Source organism: Pempheris klunzingeri, chromosome 13, assembly GCF_042242105.1.
Source record: "Pempheris klunzingeri isolate RE-2024b chromosome 13, fPemKlu1.hap1, whole genome shotgun sequence".
NCBI classification, from domain to species: domain Eukaryota; kingdom Metazoa; phylum Chordata; class Actinopteri; order Acropomatiformes; family Pempheridae; genus Pempheris; species Pempheris klunzingeri.
The window spans coordinates 15343951-15358588 of record NC_092024.1 but is presented as its reverse complement, the minus strand read 5'-3'; the positions used below and the strand labels follow the sequence as shown (position 1 = coordinate 15358588).

Genomic DNA, 14638 nt, shown 5'->3' with positions numbered 1-14638 from the left:
GGAAGACGTCACTTCAGAGACAGAGAAAAAAATTCAGAGACAGAGACTTCGAACAAGAGTGCATGGTCCTTTGAGATATCAAGAAATGTGCCTTTCTGTTTCCTATGCTTAGATTGGAACTGCTCCCAGGAAATTCAGTCATCGTGCCATAGCCATGGGAAGAAAACATGTTGCCAAAAATGAATGAATAGACAGAGACAGAAGAGGCTGTAGTTAAAATACCTCATAGTGGATGTTACTGAACAATGGGCTACATAAAAACATGAATTATCTTTACATTTTCATTGTCTTTCAGCTCTTTCGACTCTTCTGAGAGACTTGGTCAACAGCTTAATGCTGAATCTTGTTTTTTAACAGTGTGGGCGGGACATTCAGAGAGTCAGCTTCATGTCATCCATCTTCAGAAACATTATCGATCTCTGCTTTGTCATCTCTTACTGTGGTTGCTAATTTTAGCTCAGCAGCCGGCTACAAAAGGACCTCTATGCTTAATGAATGGAGGGTGGGAGGTTCTGTTGGATCAATAGAGAATTCAAGCATTTACATGCTTGTACAGTGACATTTACTCCTACATGGTATGTGACTTTGAAAATGTAACCTTTGGGTATACACTACTACATACCAAGAGCTCATAAAAACAAATCATTCACCTTGATTGTGCATGGTTATCAGAACACAACCACAGCAGTTAATTGATGCAGGCTAATTTGAAATCTTGAAATTATGGCTGTAATAATGTTTCTTTTTGTCTTCTCAAAAGCTGGTATTCACCTGACAGATACATTTACAGACACATTTAATCAACTTTGGCCATGAGATTGTGATAATGTTGAGAAAACCTTTTTTGTATAAGACTTTCATTTCATCACAAATGTCATCAGACTGCTTAAATGGATTTTTAATTAATGAATGGGATGCTGTTGATTTTGCTACTCACCAAGCATGTTTGCATCTGTGTTTACTGCTTTTCATATCAGCCAACCACTTGAGTTGAATTTTCCATTGAACTGTAGTACATGAATTTAGCATGTCATGTTTTTTTTTTTCGTATATCTTTTCTGAAACAGTCTGACAATGTGACTTCAGTCATCTTTACACTGAAATGTGTTTTCCTGTAGTCCCTAGAGGTTTGTTTTACAAACAGGCACCAACACTATTAACCATCTACAGAATTATCAAATGTATCACAAGCGTGCATTGCATGCATTTCTAAAGCTGAATTACACACACTGGTTGTACTTGTAACTTGTTTATCTGGTATAAATAGCATTAACCTTTCCATGACCATGACCTGTGACAAGTTGAGCTTGTTGTGTACAGTTTATCTTCTGAACAGATCTCATTAAATGTAGTGAGTGCCTTTTTCCATATAATAAACATGACAAAAGAAATTTAAAAGGTGGCAATTGCTATGTTCATAACATAATTAGCATATTAATGCAACAAGCCCCAGTGGTATCAAAGGGCATATTGGAAGGGCATTGCTTTGACATCATATTGCAGCATTAAAGCCATAATAGATCTTTTTACAGCTGACAATATGACTTGTCATAGTAGAAAAAAATAACTGGTGTTAATAATAAGATTCATCATAGTCTTTAGAATCACGTGATAACATGTTTTTGTTAAAGGTGCTGTGTGTAGGATTTAGATGCATCCAGTGGTGAGAATGCAGATTGCAACAATCTGAACATGTGTGGGAAAACCTACAGTGGCCAGCAAGGATTCACCCTCTCTTGCTTTTTCTTTCTTCTTCTTCATCTTCAGTGTATTCGCACCCCAAATTAAAGCTGACAAGCTGCCATTTTTACATAGGGCCCTGTTTGTCCACTCTGGGCTCCTGTAGAGACATGACGTTACAATATGGTGGAAGAAGATCCTCTCTGTGAATAGGTATAAAGGTCTCATTCTATGCTAATGAAAGCACACCAATTCTTAGTTTCAGGTGATTATGCACTACTGAAAACATAATTAAGAATTATATATTCAATTTCTGTATAAAAAGATCCCCCTAAATAGATCCCCCTAAATCTACACACTGCACCTTTAAGTAATCAAAGCTATTTTTGGGTGTTCTCACTGAACTCATGCATGTGTTTGTTAGAACTGGCCATGTGGTGAACAAAGAAAATGCACATATTCCAGTGTTCATTAAAGCTGCCGAGCCTCAGAGGTTCAGGCTATACAAAACAAAGGTAGATCATAAAACAGTCACTTAGCCGAGCCACACACTCACGCCAACACTATTTTGCTGGTTAGGTGGAATAAAAAATAGAATTGGAAACAGAGGTGCATAAATAAGCAAGAATGCAAACTGTTCTTACAGACTTAATTATTTTCTACTTTTTTTGGCCATCATCCTTTTGGCACACATATGATTGCCAGCTCAGATTAATATGTAATTAATGACTGTTTTCCAGTTTTTAGTTATTCAATTATTTTTTTCAATCTTCTATACAACGTTTTCCCTTGTTAAACATTTGCATCATTTAATTGGACATTTCTAATTTCTACTTCTGGTAGGTGGTTGTAATGAATTATTGTCCATGCAACACCGCTGAATAGGATATGGTTAAATTTGACCTTTAGCTTTATGTAATTAATTCCTGGTGACATATTTTTGAAAAAGGTGAAATAATTTTTTAACATTATATGTAGTTTAAAATTCATTATCCAAACAACTCGACAGCTATTCTGTATTCTGTATTGGTTTTACTCTTGGGTTTCACTGAATTTACCCACAGTATGTCAACAAAGCATCGCTTCTCTGCATACTTGAGTTTATTTCTATCCCTCTCCTCTAAGCCGAACCAATTTTTAAAAATGTACATTATCACTGTTAATTTGCCTTGATGCAGCTTTTGGGTACGTTAATGACAGAATTCATTGTTATGTAATTTACTCCAAATGTGTTGCATGATGATGCTGGAGAGCGAGGTCTCCATCCGTGCATTTCTACCTCAGAGTCACAGTCACGTGTGTCAAAGTGTGTGTGGCACCCAGGAAAAAGGCTCAGCTGACAGCACCATAAAAGAAATTAGTCAGGTAGGCAGGCCAGTAAAGGCAGAGCTATAAACTGCATGTAATAGAAAGGGTGTGTGTGCGAGTGCGTGTGCGTGTGCGTGTAGGTTTTTCCTTCAAGGTGGAAGTGACCTCAAGCTGCTCCATCACCCTCCTCTCTCTCTCTTTTGTGCATCTCTTACTATCTGTCTTTATCTCTGTTCCTCCTGTTTTTCCAGTTTTTTTTTCTATCAATGAATTATTTAGATTTACATTCATACGTTCATTTGTTATTTTCTCAATCAGAATCATGGTCCGGAAGAAGCAGGTGGAGTCAGTTTTACTACACAGCAGGAAAGAAAAATACTTGTTTTTACTGTATAAATTATGGCATTGTGTAATTTTCACATATGAAGCCTTATACCTAGAGGAAAAATAAGCATTTTTATTTTTCAAGAATAATCATTACCTCAAATGATCATGTGCATTTGAGTAAATGAAGATGTACAAAAAAATGTTTTCAATGTGATGTAGCTCTAGTTTCTACTAAACACAGGCTCAGCACTAATCAACACTTCACGAACACAGTGTCAGTGAAAAGTTTGAAAAAAAAAAAGCTGTTGCATTGGATTGCACACGTGTGTCTAATAAACTGGTAAATCAGTGTAGCTTCTAGCTCCTTTTTATATTAACCCTCTACTGCATATCACTGCTCGGAGCCAACACAAATGACTCTTAACCACCCACATGATGCTGTCGCTTCCTCTTATTGTGGTAATTCATTACCTCCGTAATAACGTACTTGTCTGATCAAAAGCTTGAAAGTTACTTTAGGCTGTATCAGTCTCTTTGGCACGTGTAGCTGAAATTGAATTAGCACATGTAAAGAGAGTTTGTATGGAAAAGAAAAAACATTTAAAATAAATATAATATACATTTTAATGTGGTACCTTGGCAAAGCATATTCATCCAACTGGCATTCAGCTATGACACTTTGCTAGAGGGAGAGTAACTAAAGATTCCTGGACTTGTAACTCCATCTGGTGTTGTAGCTTTATATTGCTTTCCCCCATTAAAGAGCTGTGCAATTTACCCCAGGGAGTGTTGTTGAATAACAAATCAATCGAACAGGAATTGTTTTAGAGTGTGTATGAATAAGAACAAAGGCTTTTTGTGTCTCGCTCGGAAAGGATGGCCCAGCATACACATCCTCATCTTATCACATTTACAGCTGCCCTTTTAAATGAAGGCAATTTCAAGGTAGCCAGAGCAAACAGAAAATCCCTCCTCTTCCACCTGGGTGATGAAGGGCTTGGCAGGAATAATGAATTCCGCCCACTTTCATTTCCCTTTAAACACGCTGAAAAAGGCCATGAATCACCCTCCCACCCGTCTGAGAAGCTTCTGTGGAGGCTCGCTCATCACCTGTATTTGTACATTTTTAGTCATGCATAAAAACATGTAACAGGCAGCTTTTCTCGGAAATTTCTCAGACAGAAATCTGAATTTGCTCTCCTGTATTACTGTAACAAGGATCTAAAGGTAATTCTGTTATGCAGAGTTTATTTTGCTTAAGTTTGACCTGTATAGTAATGTGACTCACCGTAGCTGTGGGCGGGATTGACCTTGTGTTTTCGATAACATTCAAAATGGAGGAAGTGTTGTTGCTATTTTAGGTAATCCCTAAAGCAGCAGAAATCACAAAAGTCTTATAGGACACAAGAGGGAGAGCGGAAAGGAAGCTGCATTATATAAAAATGTACATTTTTTTTCAGTTAACGGGAGACAATGTCAACTCAAGCACACTTACATATACTTACCTATATTACGTTGTAGCAACCCTTTAATTTCAGCAAAACTAGCAATTAATTATGGTCTGAGTCAGATGTAAGAGAGCAAATCACTGATCCTGCCATATGAGATTATTGTAAAACTAAGTATAAGCGAATCATGAAAAATCTTTATATTTATATTCAAATTAAAGCATTAAATTCACTACAATGGGAGATACATGAGCATCAAATATGAATGCTCCTGTGTGTTTTGATTGTGAACATAATTGCCAAAGAAGACATTGTCAGTTTTAAGATCATTTATCTTCTGTTTTATGAAGTGGATTCGTAAACTGAGTTTTAAACATTCGAAACAACTGAACATATTTCAGTATCATTCAGATTCTTCAGCCACTTTTAAAGTTGATTGACAAATGCTTCTTGGTAACAAAGCAACAAGGCATCCAAGAACACAACAAAATGACCTTTTTTTCAGATCTGCTGTCTGGCACCAGTTGAGATGGAAACGGTTAATTAGACACATAATCAGTGAAAATGATTACACCTGATCTGCTCTGCTGGAGTCTATAGAAACCTGGCTGCTCCTAGGCTGCAGCTGAATAGTCTTTTGTTTTTGTTGCTAACTGAGTAGTCTGGTCCTACATTCTTTCTCAGGGAGATGTGTCTCCTGAACTGAGCCTCTTGCTGCTTAAGTCTTGTGGAGAGGTGTCGGCAGATGTTGTTAAAAGTAGCCCTTTACATTCTGTAATTTTGGATGAAATCTGTTGTTGTGTAGCCATTCATTAACGATGCTGCCACTCCTGGCTCCAACTGTGCATCTGCACACACCTCCGTATAGAAGTAGCAGCCATCGCTCTACAAATAGCCATAATTACAGCTTTGGCTTTCTTTCTCCTCATCCATACCTCATTATTATCTTCAAATGAATTCACTGGTCTCCACTGCATATCATTGTATAAATAACACTGTACATTCTGACTTCAGTGGCCTTGATGTTTACTTCTTATAACAACATACTGCACGTGACTTTTTTGTTGTTCTTCTTCTTTTGCATATAGGGTCACATCTTTTGAATCAGCTTTTGAAATGTGGCCAATATTAGATTGGCCACAGTTCAAAAGCTGATTCAAAAGAAAAAAAATTTGATCTGAGTAATTAATCCAAATTGAGCCCTAAGACTTGAAATGTGAATGAAGCCCGAGTGCCAGTGATGATAAGAACTGGTTGAATTCTCTAAATACAAAGGAAAGTTTTTCCTTTCTTATCCCCTTTAGCAGAGGACACACTCGACCATCTTTTACAAGGGGAAAGTGACAGTTCTGTCCCACAATTCTTTGTGGCACCACCACATCAGACCCATGCCAATAACATTCACCGTTGTGTATTTACGCAGCTTATTGTAAATGCAGTCAGACTGTCTTAGCACTGCAGTTTTGTCTTTCTTGTCTGCCACTGTTTCATTATTTGTTAATGTATCTTGAAACCTTTTACACACGATAACTTTGTTCTTTTTAGTTGTAGTCGGTCTAAATGATATAAACGAGAACAAGTTCGTAACAATGTTTTCATCAAAAATGAAACTCCAAAGAAAAATTATTTTTTTGTCACCTGGAGAGAAATTGAAAATGAAGATAGAATTTCAACTAATGCATTCAAATCAAACACAAACATTGACAAAGTATAATGCCAAGACTCTTTACCCTCTCTTTAAATGATTATAATTTTCCCACAGTGAATTTTTGGGGTGTTGTTGGCAGAACAAGGAGTTGTCGTGAGGAAGGGAGAAGTGTGAAAGTGCTGAGAGCGATGGGGACGATGATGATGAGGAAATGTTGAACGGGGTGTCAGACTGTCACCCGGAGGAGCCCAACGTGCTTGACATCAACAGGGGAGAGAAGTAAAATCTGCCTGACATGTGCCTGGCAGCTGAGATACTGAAGTGAAGAGAGGTGTAATATGATGTCATCTAAACCAGTCAAGAGAAACTGACAAAACAAGTAGGCTAAATGTTGTGACACTTAAGAAACACAGACAACTTTAGTTCAGACCAGGAGTTGAGTTCGAACTTATGCTGCAATCCACTGCAACTTTGAAGTCTATAGTTTCGAGCTGTGGTCAGTATTCCTGACTTCCAATGCATCCTAATACATTTCCTCTGGAAAACATGGACACCTGCAGCAAAAGAGGGCCAGCATATTTGTACAGGTGCAGTGGAGAAACAGGTTTAGACACTGGACATAGTTGAATACGACTTGATGCCCTTGTAGAAAAATAAAAAGTTTCTTATTTCCAGGGGTTTCTTTTTTCAAACAGCATTATGTTACACAAACATCACAAATGGCAGGCTTGGAAAAGGAGTCACAATGTAACAAAGCTCTCCGATGCTCTCTGCCCTCTAATGACTGAAGATAACTGTTATTATGGCGTCAGATTATGGAGTCAGACTGCGCACATATTGGCAAGAGGGAGAGAAACAAGTAAAAGACAGTGAGACACTTTGGATTATGGGAGATAGCGGGGGAGAGATTGGTCTGAGTAAAGCAGATTTATTAAGCGCTTTGAATTAGAATAATGAATCATTCAAATAGACAAAAACAGCATGAAAAAGAATGGCAGAAGGAATGAGATTCAGGCTAATGAGTTGATGGGGAAGGAAATGTTACTGCTATATTTGGATTGTAGCAATTTCAGTTCATAGTCAGAGCAAACTGCTGAATGTAAATAAAACCATATTTACAACGTGATTTATTCATAAAACTACTGTAATAAATACAGTAAAACTAGATTAGATAAATAAAACTGGATTCTATTCTTAGTTTACATTACAAATGGCTTACGTAATGTTGTTATCGCACAGCTCTCAACGGCTATATTTGTCCATCTGTTTCCTTTTTTAGCACGTGCGTATTTGGTTCAGATTTTTTTCTGTGGCACGTGTATGTGTACATTGCCCTGACTATCCCCACAGGCAGCCTGCCAACTCTCTGCACCAGTCACAGCTGTTCAGGCTCGGATTGGCCAAAATATCACCTAGCATCCTTATTCAAGATCATTTCTTCCAACCAAAATTCCAAAATCTTGTTGCCTAAGGTGGAATCTTTTTATGATAAAATATCAAGAATAATCTAGTCAGTACATACAGATTGTAATGGAAAAATACTGAAATGACAATTAGTTGTTGATGACCTTTGAAAGACCAAGTGTAACAACACTGAAACATGCCAAATGTATATATCTGCCCTGCAACTGATCCTAAGAAAAGGACATGGCGAAAACAGGAAAACACCTGGAGTTGAGTTTGAGGGCATTTGATCAGAAAACAGGAAACCACCTTGATTTTAGCATTAGGGAGGATGACCAGAAATTAGGGAGTTACCTTGGCTATTGTCACTCTTTGTGTCTGTGATTTATAATGCTATGTTTTACTTAGATTTTTACCTTATAAGGAAGAAAACCATTTGTGCTTATGATACGCCCAATTGCCTATAATACTCTGTCTCATATCTCTTTGTGCCAGTCAACTCCTTCACTCTCTTGTAGTGTGTGTGACTTGACTCTCTTGCAAGATCTGCTGATATTAAAGAACTCAGTTTGCTTTACATTGCACCGAGCTTGGTTTTATTTCATATAGCGATTTTTCAACAACAAGATTCACCACTCTGTCCACAACCAACACAGAATCAATAGCTTCCTGTAGCTCAGTTTGCACTCTACCTTATTCCAAGAGCATCATGTTTCCATTACATGAGTGTGCATTCAATCAGATCTCAGGTGTAGATTACAGACACTTTCATTCATCATGCTTGAAAGGGGCAGACTCTCACACACGTGCTGACACTGCAACTCCAGGTGAGGCTGAGATTCATAGACAAAAACTACTGATCTCCACATACACCTGTACTTTGCATGCAAAGATGGCTGTCTGTTATGCAGTCAAGGACAGTGGAAGGTGAGAGGTGAAAGATTGGGTGTTTAGATAGGCTTCACAGCCCTCCAATTCTGCTGATTTAGGTATTTCATTATTAGGTAAAGCATATTATCGGACATGGATGAATGGATGGATAGAAGAGGACTGACAAGGACTCACATGAAAGTGCACATGTCCTTCCCAGCCTTTGTTGTTACGTATCATACATTGTGTCACATATCTTAAATACCTGTAAAATGAAAGCAAAATAAAATAGAATAAGATATACAAATGCAAAATCTTGTATGTGTAAATATTGCTTTTCTTGTCTTTTCTCACAGTTACATTATCGGGACTAACTTCCCATCTGGTCACATAAAGCTAGTCCCTCCAAGGTTAATCTTGTGTTTTTTTAAGACCTATGGTCAATGTTTATAACTGCATATGTATGTTTAGACATGCATGTATATATAACCTGCAGGGACATATGTTATAGCCCGAGAGACAGCCACAAGCCACCTCTTAGATCCTGGTTAATGTGTCATGAAATAAAGATAACAGAGGATAATGCTTACAGCCTGGATGAACTTCAATATTGGGTGCATCTGCTGTAATAAATCACTAAAGGTCATGTAATAAAACAATTTGTGCAAAGGCAAATGTAAAGGGTGTTGACAGCTTGTTGCACTTCCATAATTGTCCACTAGAGAGATACAGATATCCATGTGATTAGTTTGCCTTTGCAATTAAAAGCGCCTAACATTTTTCCAAATTTGTGAGACACAACACAACAACAAAGAATAAGAATTATATGAAATATTTTCACATTTATAAAAAAAGAAAAATCGAACTTTATCAGAAAGCTCTCTCTTGTTCTTTATTTTTCTAATAATTTTCCAACATACATGTACAGTGTTTTACAATGGGGTGATGGTACTTGAAATCTTTTTAGAATAGAAATATACATCACGGCACCTGATCCTCACTTGTCTGACCAAAAATACAACTAGTGTGACAAAAAAAGCTGAAGTGAAACTTCAGCCAAATGTGTTGCCACATAGCCCAGGGATACGAATTGCATGCTTTTTAAAATCCAAATATTGTTTTCTTACTCACAGCCTATTCAAATGATGAAAGGTGTCAAATTTGCACTAGAATCTCTGTTTATTTTCTTTGGACTTGTTTCACACAACGGAACAACTGTGATGTTTGACAAATACTCCTCCATGGAACAGCTGCTCTCCATGACTCACTGCTTAAAGGGTATATGCTGATGAAGATAACATACCTCGATGGCAGAGATGTACAGGACAAGCACACAGTATAAGCAGTATAAACATGTTGGGTGAGGAAAAAATAATGTACACGTGCAACGAACTGCTGTTGCAAAGTTAGTTTATTGATTTTTGCAGTTCATCCCAATTGCAGACACAGATATATAAAGGCTTTTTTGTCAGTGTCCTCTATTCTGTGTATGTCTAGTTTGTATATTTTTGTTTAATTTAATTTTTGTTTCTTGATCTGTAATATATGATTTATGAGACCATTTGGTCTCCCTGTAGCTATTTTATTTATTTTATTTGAAATTTCTACACCAACATACCATAAAAGATACAGCTAAGAATATTATGGTTGTTTTCTTATGTTATGATCCTGTGCCATAGAGCTCCTTAGCAACCTATTAAAAACACAATGAGCCTCAGTGTTGCAATAGGTGACATATTCATTTCATTACCATGAGGCCACTGCAGTTTATCTTTGGTCAATTACACACTGTCTTGCTGCTGTAAATACTCACTAGAGTACTAAATATGTATTATGAAAATAGTCCCCAACAAATGCACTATTTCCCCCTGTTTGAGTAACGTTAAAAACTGAGAAACGAAACTGTTATTAAACCTGAAATAACTCATTCCTTTGGCCACTTGGAAGAAGCATCCAGTGAATACAACACTGACACATATCATCATCTTTTAAGTTAATACAGTGAGCAAACAATTGCTTATTCACACATGCTGCAGTTATGGAGCAACATTAGCATCCAGAGAAGGCTATTTTTTAAAATGACCCCCTGAAGAAATGTAAGACATAAAAGCCTGATTTTGGAAGCTAATTAAGGTCTAATAAACAACTTACACAAGTGTGATGTGGCACACACACTGACAATAGATTATTACATGAGTAATAGTGAGGCAGATGTCAGGATTATTTTTCCTCTGAAATGTCTAAATGTGTATTTACCACGAGGTTGTTACATCATTTTATCTAACCTACACCACACCCTCATCTTTGTTTCTCTTCTTTACCTGGAAGAAGAGAACAACCTGATTGACATTTGCCTTCCCTGTTCTAGTGATGAAGCAGTAAAGGAGAGGGTCTGCAAGGCAGTTGAGGCTTGAGATAGCTATGCTGATCTTGTATGGATAGAGCAGCCAAGCAACACTCTCGCAGTCATCCACTAGTGTGCGCAGAAGCATCATGATGTGGACGGGCCCTAAGCAGAACAAAAGGCAGAGCAGAACAACTGTCAGCAGCTTCGAAATCTGTTTCTGTTCCTGTTTCTCTGTGGCCTGGTTGGATTTCACCGCCTCACAGATCCTCCAGGTGGAAAACATCACCAGGAGAACAGGAACAATAAAACCTAGAAAAAAGCGTGCTACATTAGCCCGAGCCGAATTCTCTGACAGCGGAAGGAAGATATCAAAGCAGACTGAAAACTTGCTGTTTTCATGGTATGAGTCCTCCCAGGTGATGGTGATGGCATTGAAACAGACCACTAACACCCAAATGGCAACACTGACCGCTGCTGCAGTGCCAACTTTCCTCCAGAAAGTGTACTTTAATGGATGAACCACTGCCAGGTAGCGGTCAATAGCAATGCAGCAGAGGAGAGCATCGCTGGTGTAAAAATTAGTAAAGAGGAAGTAGACAGATAACACACAAACATGGCCTCCGTGGGACCAAACTCCTCTCCACAAGAAGTCCAGCCACAGAGAAAGGCCGACAGTGAAGGTCAGGTCACTTAGGGCCAGGTTGAACAGATACACGCCGAGCTCGTTCTTCTGCCTAATGTGCTGCCAGGACACGTAGAGGAAGAAGGCGTTGGATGGGATGGCAGTGATGATGACAGGCAGGTAGAAAAACAGAAACAGCCTCCTCCTGGATGAGCTGTCGACCACGTAACACTCTGAATTATTGGCCAGGGTTATGTTTTCCATTGCAGATGTGGTGTTCGTATGCTCACACCTTGAAGAGAAACAAGGAAGGAATACAATAATGCATATGAATACCTAATCCTTTAAAGTAAAGGGGCACCTCACCAATTCTACACATGAAGATGTGTTGACTCGTCAGATAGTATGTTTCGCCTGTGAAAACAGTAGAATAATGTCCTCTGTAGCTTTGTTAAACCCTGATGTCAAAAGTATTATTTTGATTTAGTGACGAATTTTAGCAGAAAGTCTGTTACAAAATGAGCTGTAGAGTTTAAAAGACATTTAGCAATCTATGAAAGATGCTCTTGAGTTGCATTATGGGAAATGTAGGAGTCAGTGTTTTGGGGGATTTGAGTCAGGAAACCTCAGCCTCTTCTGCTTTAATTTTGACATTTAAAAAAATGTGTCTTATGTGAGCCCCCCAGCTTTATGGAACTGGCACACTAAATCACTGGAGTATTCCCTTAACCCCTTACTGCCTGAATTTATTTACAATTATATAAAAAAATTAATTATTTGTGTTTTTGCATTCAAGCAGATGCTAAATTAAGTGGAGATTGTTAATTTGAATATAACATAGCATAGACTAGTGCAATATAATAATAGTATAATAAAATATATATGTACATACGGATAGAATATATATATATTTATTTATGTATGTATGCATCTATGTATATATAATGTATACATAGAAGATGCATCAACCAGCATTAGTAGGATACAGAGGCCACCTCAGATGCATCAAGACCGGAAGAGGTTTGAGGCGAATTCGCGACAACAGGCAACAAGGGGTTAAAGTGCCTTTAAGGGAGTTTTACTTGTTTGAAGTGCAAAAATCGAATGAAAAGAAATGAATGAATCGCATGAAATGAAAAATGAATCACAATCTTTCCTTGGGATTCGTTTCCACCTTCCACGTGACTTTTGCATATGGTACATTTCAGTGTATTTGTATCTATCACACTCTGCCTAAAAACATTAAATTAACAATTTATGGAGCCGATTCTCAGATTTACTTTTTTGAATGTACCAATAAGGAGGTGATTTCACAACACATCCTGTTAGCAAATGCATTACCACATGACAGCAATGTAACAAAAACATGTTCAAATCAAATGTTACGTGTGATGGATTATCTATCCAGAAAAAGTGTAAATGTAATTTGTTATATCTTGCTGAAATGAATGGAAAGGTGGTGTATCAATCCAAAAAGGGTGTTTAGCAACAATTCGCAATGGGCTTATCGACTGGAAATAGGGCACTTATTATATTCTAAATGACAAAAAACCTTATGGCCATAAATGCTCATTAACTCAGCAGGCATTTTAAAAGGAAAAGCATGAGCTCAATTCAAATCACATGAGGATGTACTTACACTTTATTCAGCTGTGCTTCCACTCCAAATTATGTCCATAAAAAATCATTATCATAAAAATGAAAACATTAAAACAGATTCCGACTGGATTCATTCAGTTGTCTTGTCTTGTCTACTGCACTTGGTCAGGCAGCTTCAAGAATCAGGAAGCGTCTGCAGCTGCCTCCTTGTCATCCCTGACTACCGCATGTCATTTACTGGGTGACAGGCCATGACAGAGCAAACTACCGGTGTTAGAGGACAACGTGGCAGATTTAATTTTGGTGCTACATCTATACGAGGCTCCTTGTCTTCATGTTTGGTGTGTCAATATAGACATAGACATGACCATGTTGATTATTGTGTAATAAGAGAATACACATCTGCTTGACTTATTCTTTCCATAGTTATGTTGTTATGGCTAGTTGTTAGGTTTGTCATAAAAATAATACACATACATACATGGAATGATATTGGTAATTGTTCTAATTGCCTATATTTTCAATTTTTTAATCCAAAAAGTTAAGTTAAAGTTAATATGAGGCATCAGCAAAGTCAGACAAATAAAATAGGGATTTCCCCTTTGTATTACCATCCCACTGCTGTCTGTAGAAACACAAAGAGGGAAACTTTGTGCTAAAAAGACTAAAAAGCCTTTTAATGTACATGGCATGTCATTTACATATTAGGACTTCTTTAATACACCAGGAAAAACAATCCAGTGGAGTCTATCTTGGTTAAATTTTAAACAATCAAACAAAAAAAGCAATTGATAAACAAATGCAAATAAAAAATAATAAATAAATTACAGCCTTGCATCAACATAACATTGTCAGAATATAAACACCTCAGTCCGTGATAAAATTCTGTGTTTATTTAAACAGTCCCAAATAATAATTAGTTTTCTATTTGATTTGAAATTATTGGTTATAAATTAAACAAATAGTCTCCTCTCTCTTACCTCTCTCTACACTACAGTTTTCCTAATCTCTGTCTGAGCACTCTCACTGATTGGACAATATATTATAGGATCCAGAGTACCATTTATGGTGGTCATGGTACCTGTGACCAGATACAGATCCTGGAGCCTCGTGGCCCAGATGCAGGCCCCCGGGGTCCAGCAGCATGTCTGTCTGGTAGGGCAACAACAACAACAACAACAGTCCAGCTTTCCTGAGCTGCTCTGCCAGGACGGAGGTGCTCTGTCGGAGTGAGTGCATGATCTGCCGGAAACAAAAGATCATGATGAAGACAGGGACCTAGAAACCCAAGGTGACTCGTGTAGGGGAGAGGTTGGCATCTCCTTGTGTCATGGGGATCTGTTCCTCACACAAGTATGGCAGGATTCAGCTTGCAGTGCCCCCAT

At 37.8% G+C, this 14638-nt stretch overlaps 1 protein-coding gene across 1 annotated transcript; it reads right to left on the bottom strand.

Annotated features, from left to right (window-relative positions):
* Positions 1–10966: 10966 nt before the first annotated feature.
* On the bottom strand, positions 10967–14638 carry gpr65 (G protein-coupled receptor 65). Its single transcript, XM_070842423.1, has 3 exons — positions 14603–14638; positions 14335–14495; positions 10967–11946 (listed from the first exon to the last, which is right to left on the bottom strand). Exons 1-3 carry the CDS (start codon positions 14636–14638, stop codon positions 10971–10973), a joined length of 1173 nt encoding a protein of 390 aa, XP_070698524.1. The 3' UTR covers positions 10967–10970.

What these genes read in the sequence shown, in the direction of transcription:
- gpr65 (XM_070842423.1), bottom strand. Translation starts at nt 14,638, where the DNA reads ATGGGGGCACTGCAAGCTGAATCCTGCCATACTTGT. An exon ending in CTGAATCCTGCCATACTTGT is followed by an intron (nt 14,496 to 14,602) that starts GTGAGGAACAGA and finishes TGTTTCCGGCAG; the next exon opens with ATCATGCACTCACTCCGACA. An exon ending in GGATCTGTATCTGGTCACAG is followed by an intron (nt 11,947 to 14,334) that starts GTACCATGACCA and finishes TTTCTCTTCAAG; the next exon opens with GTGTGAGCATACGAACACCA.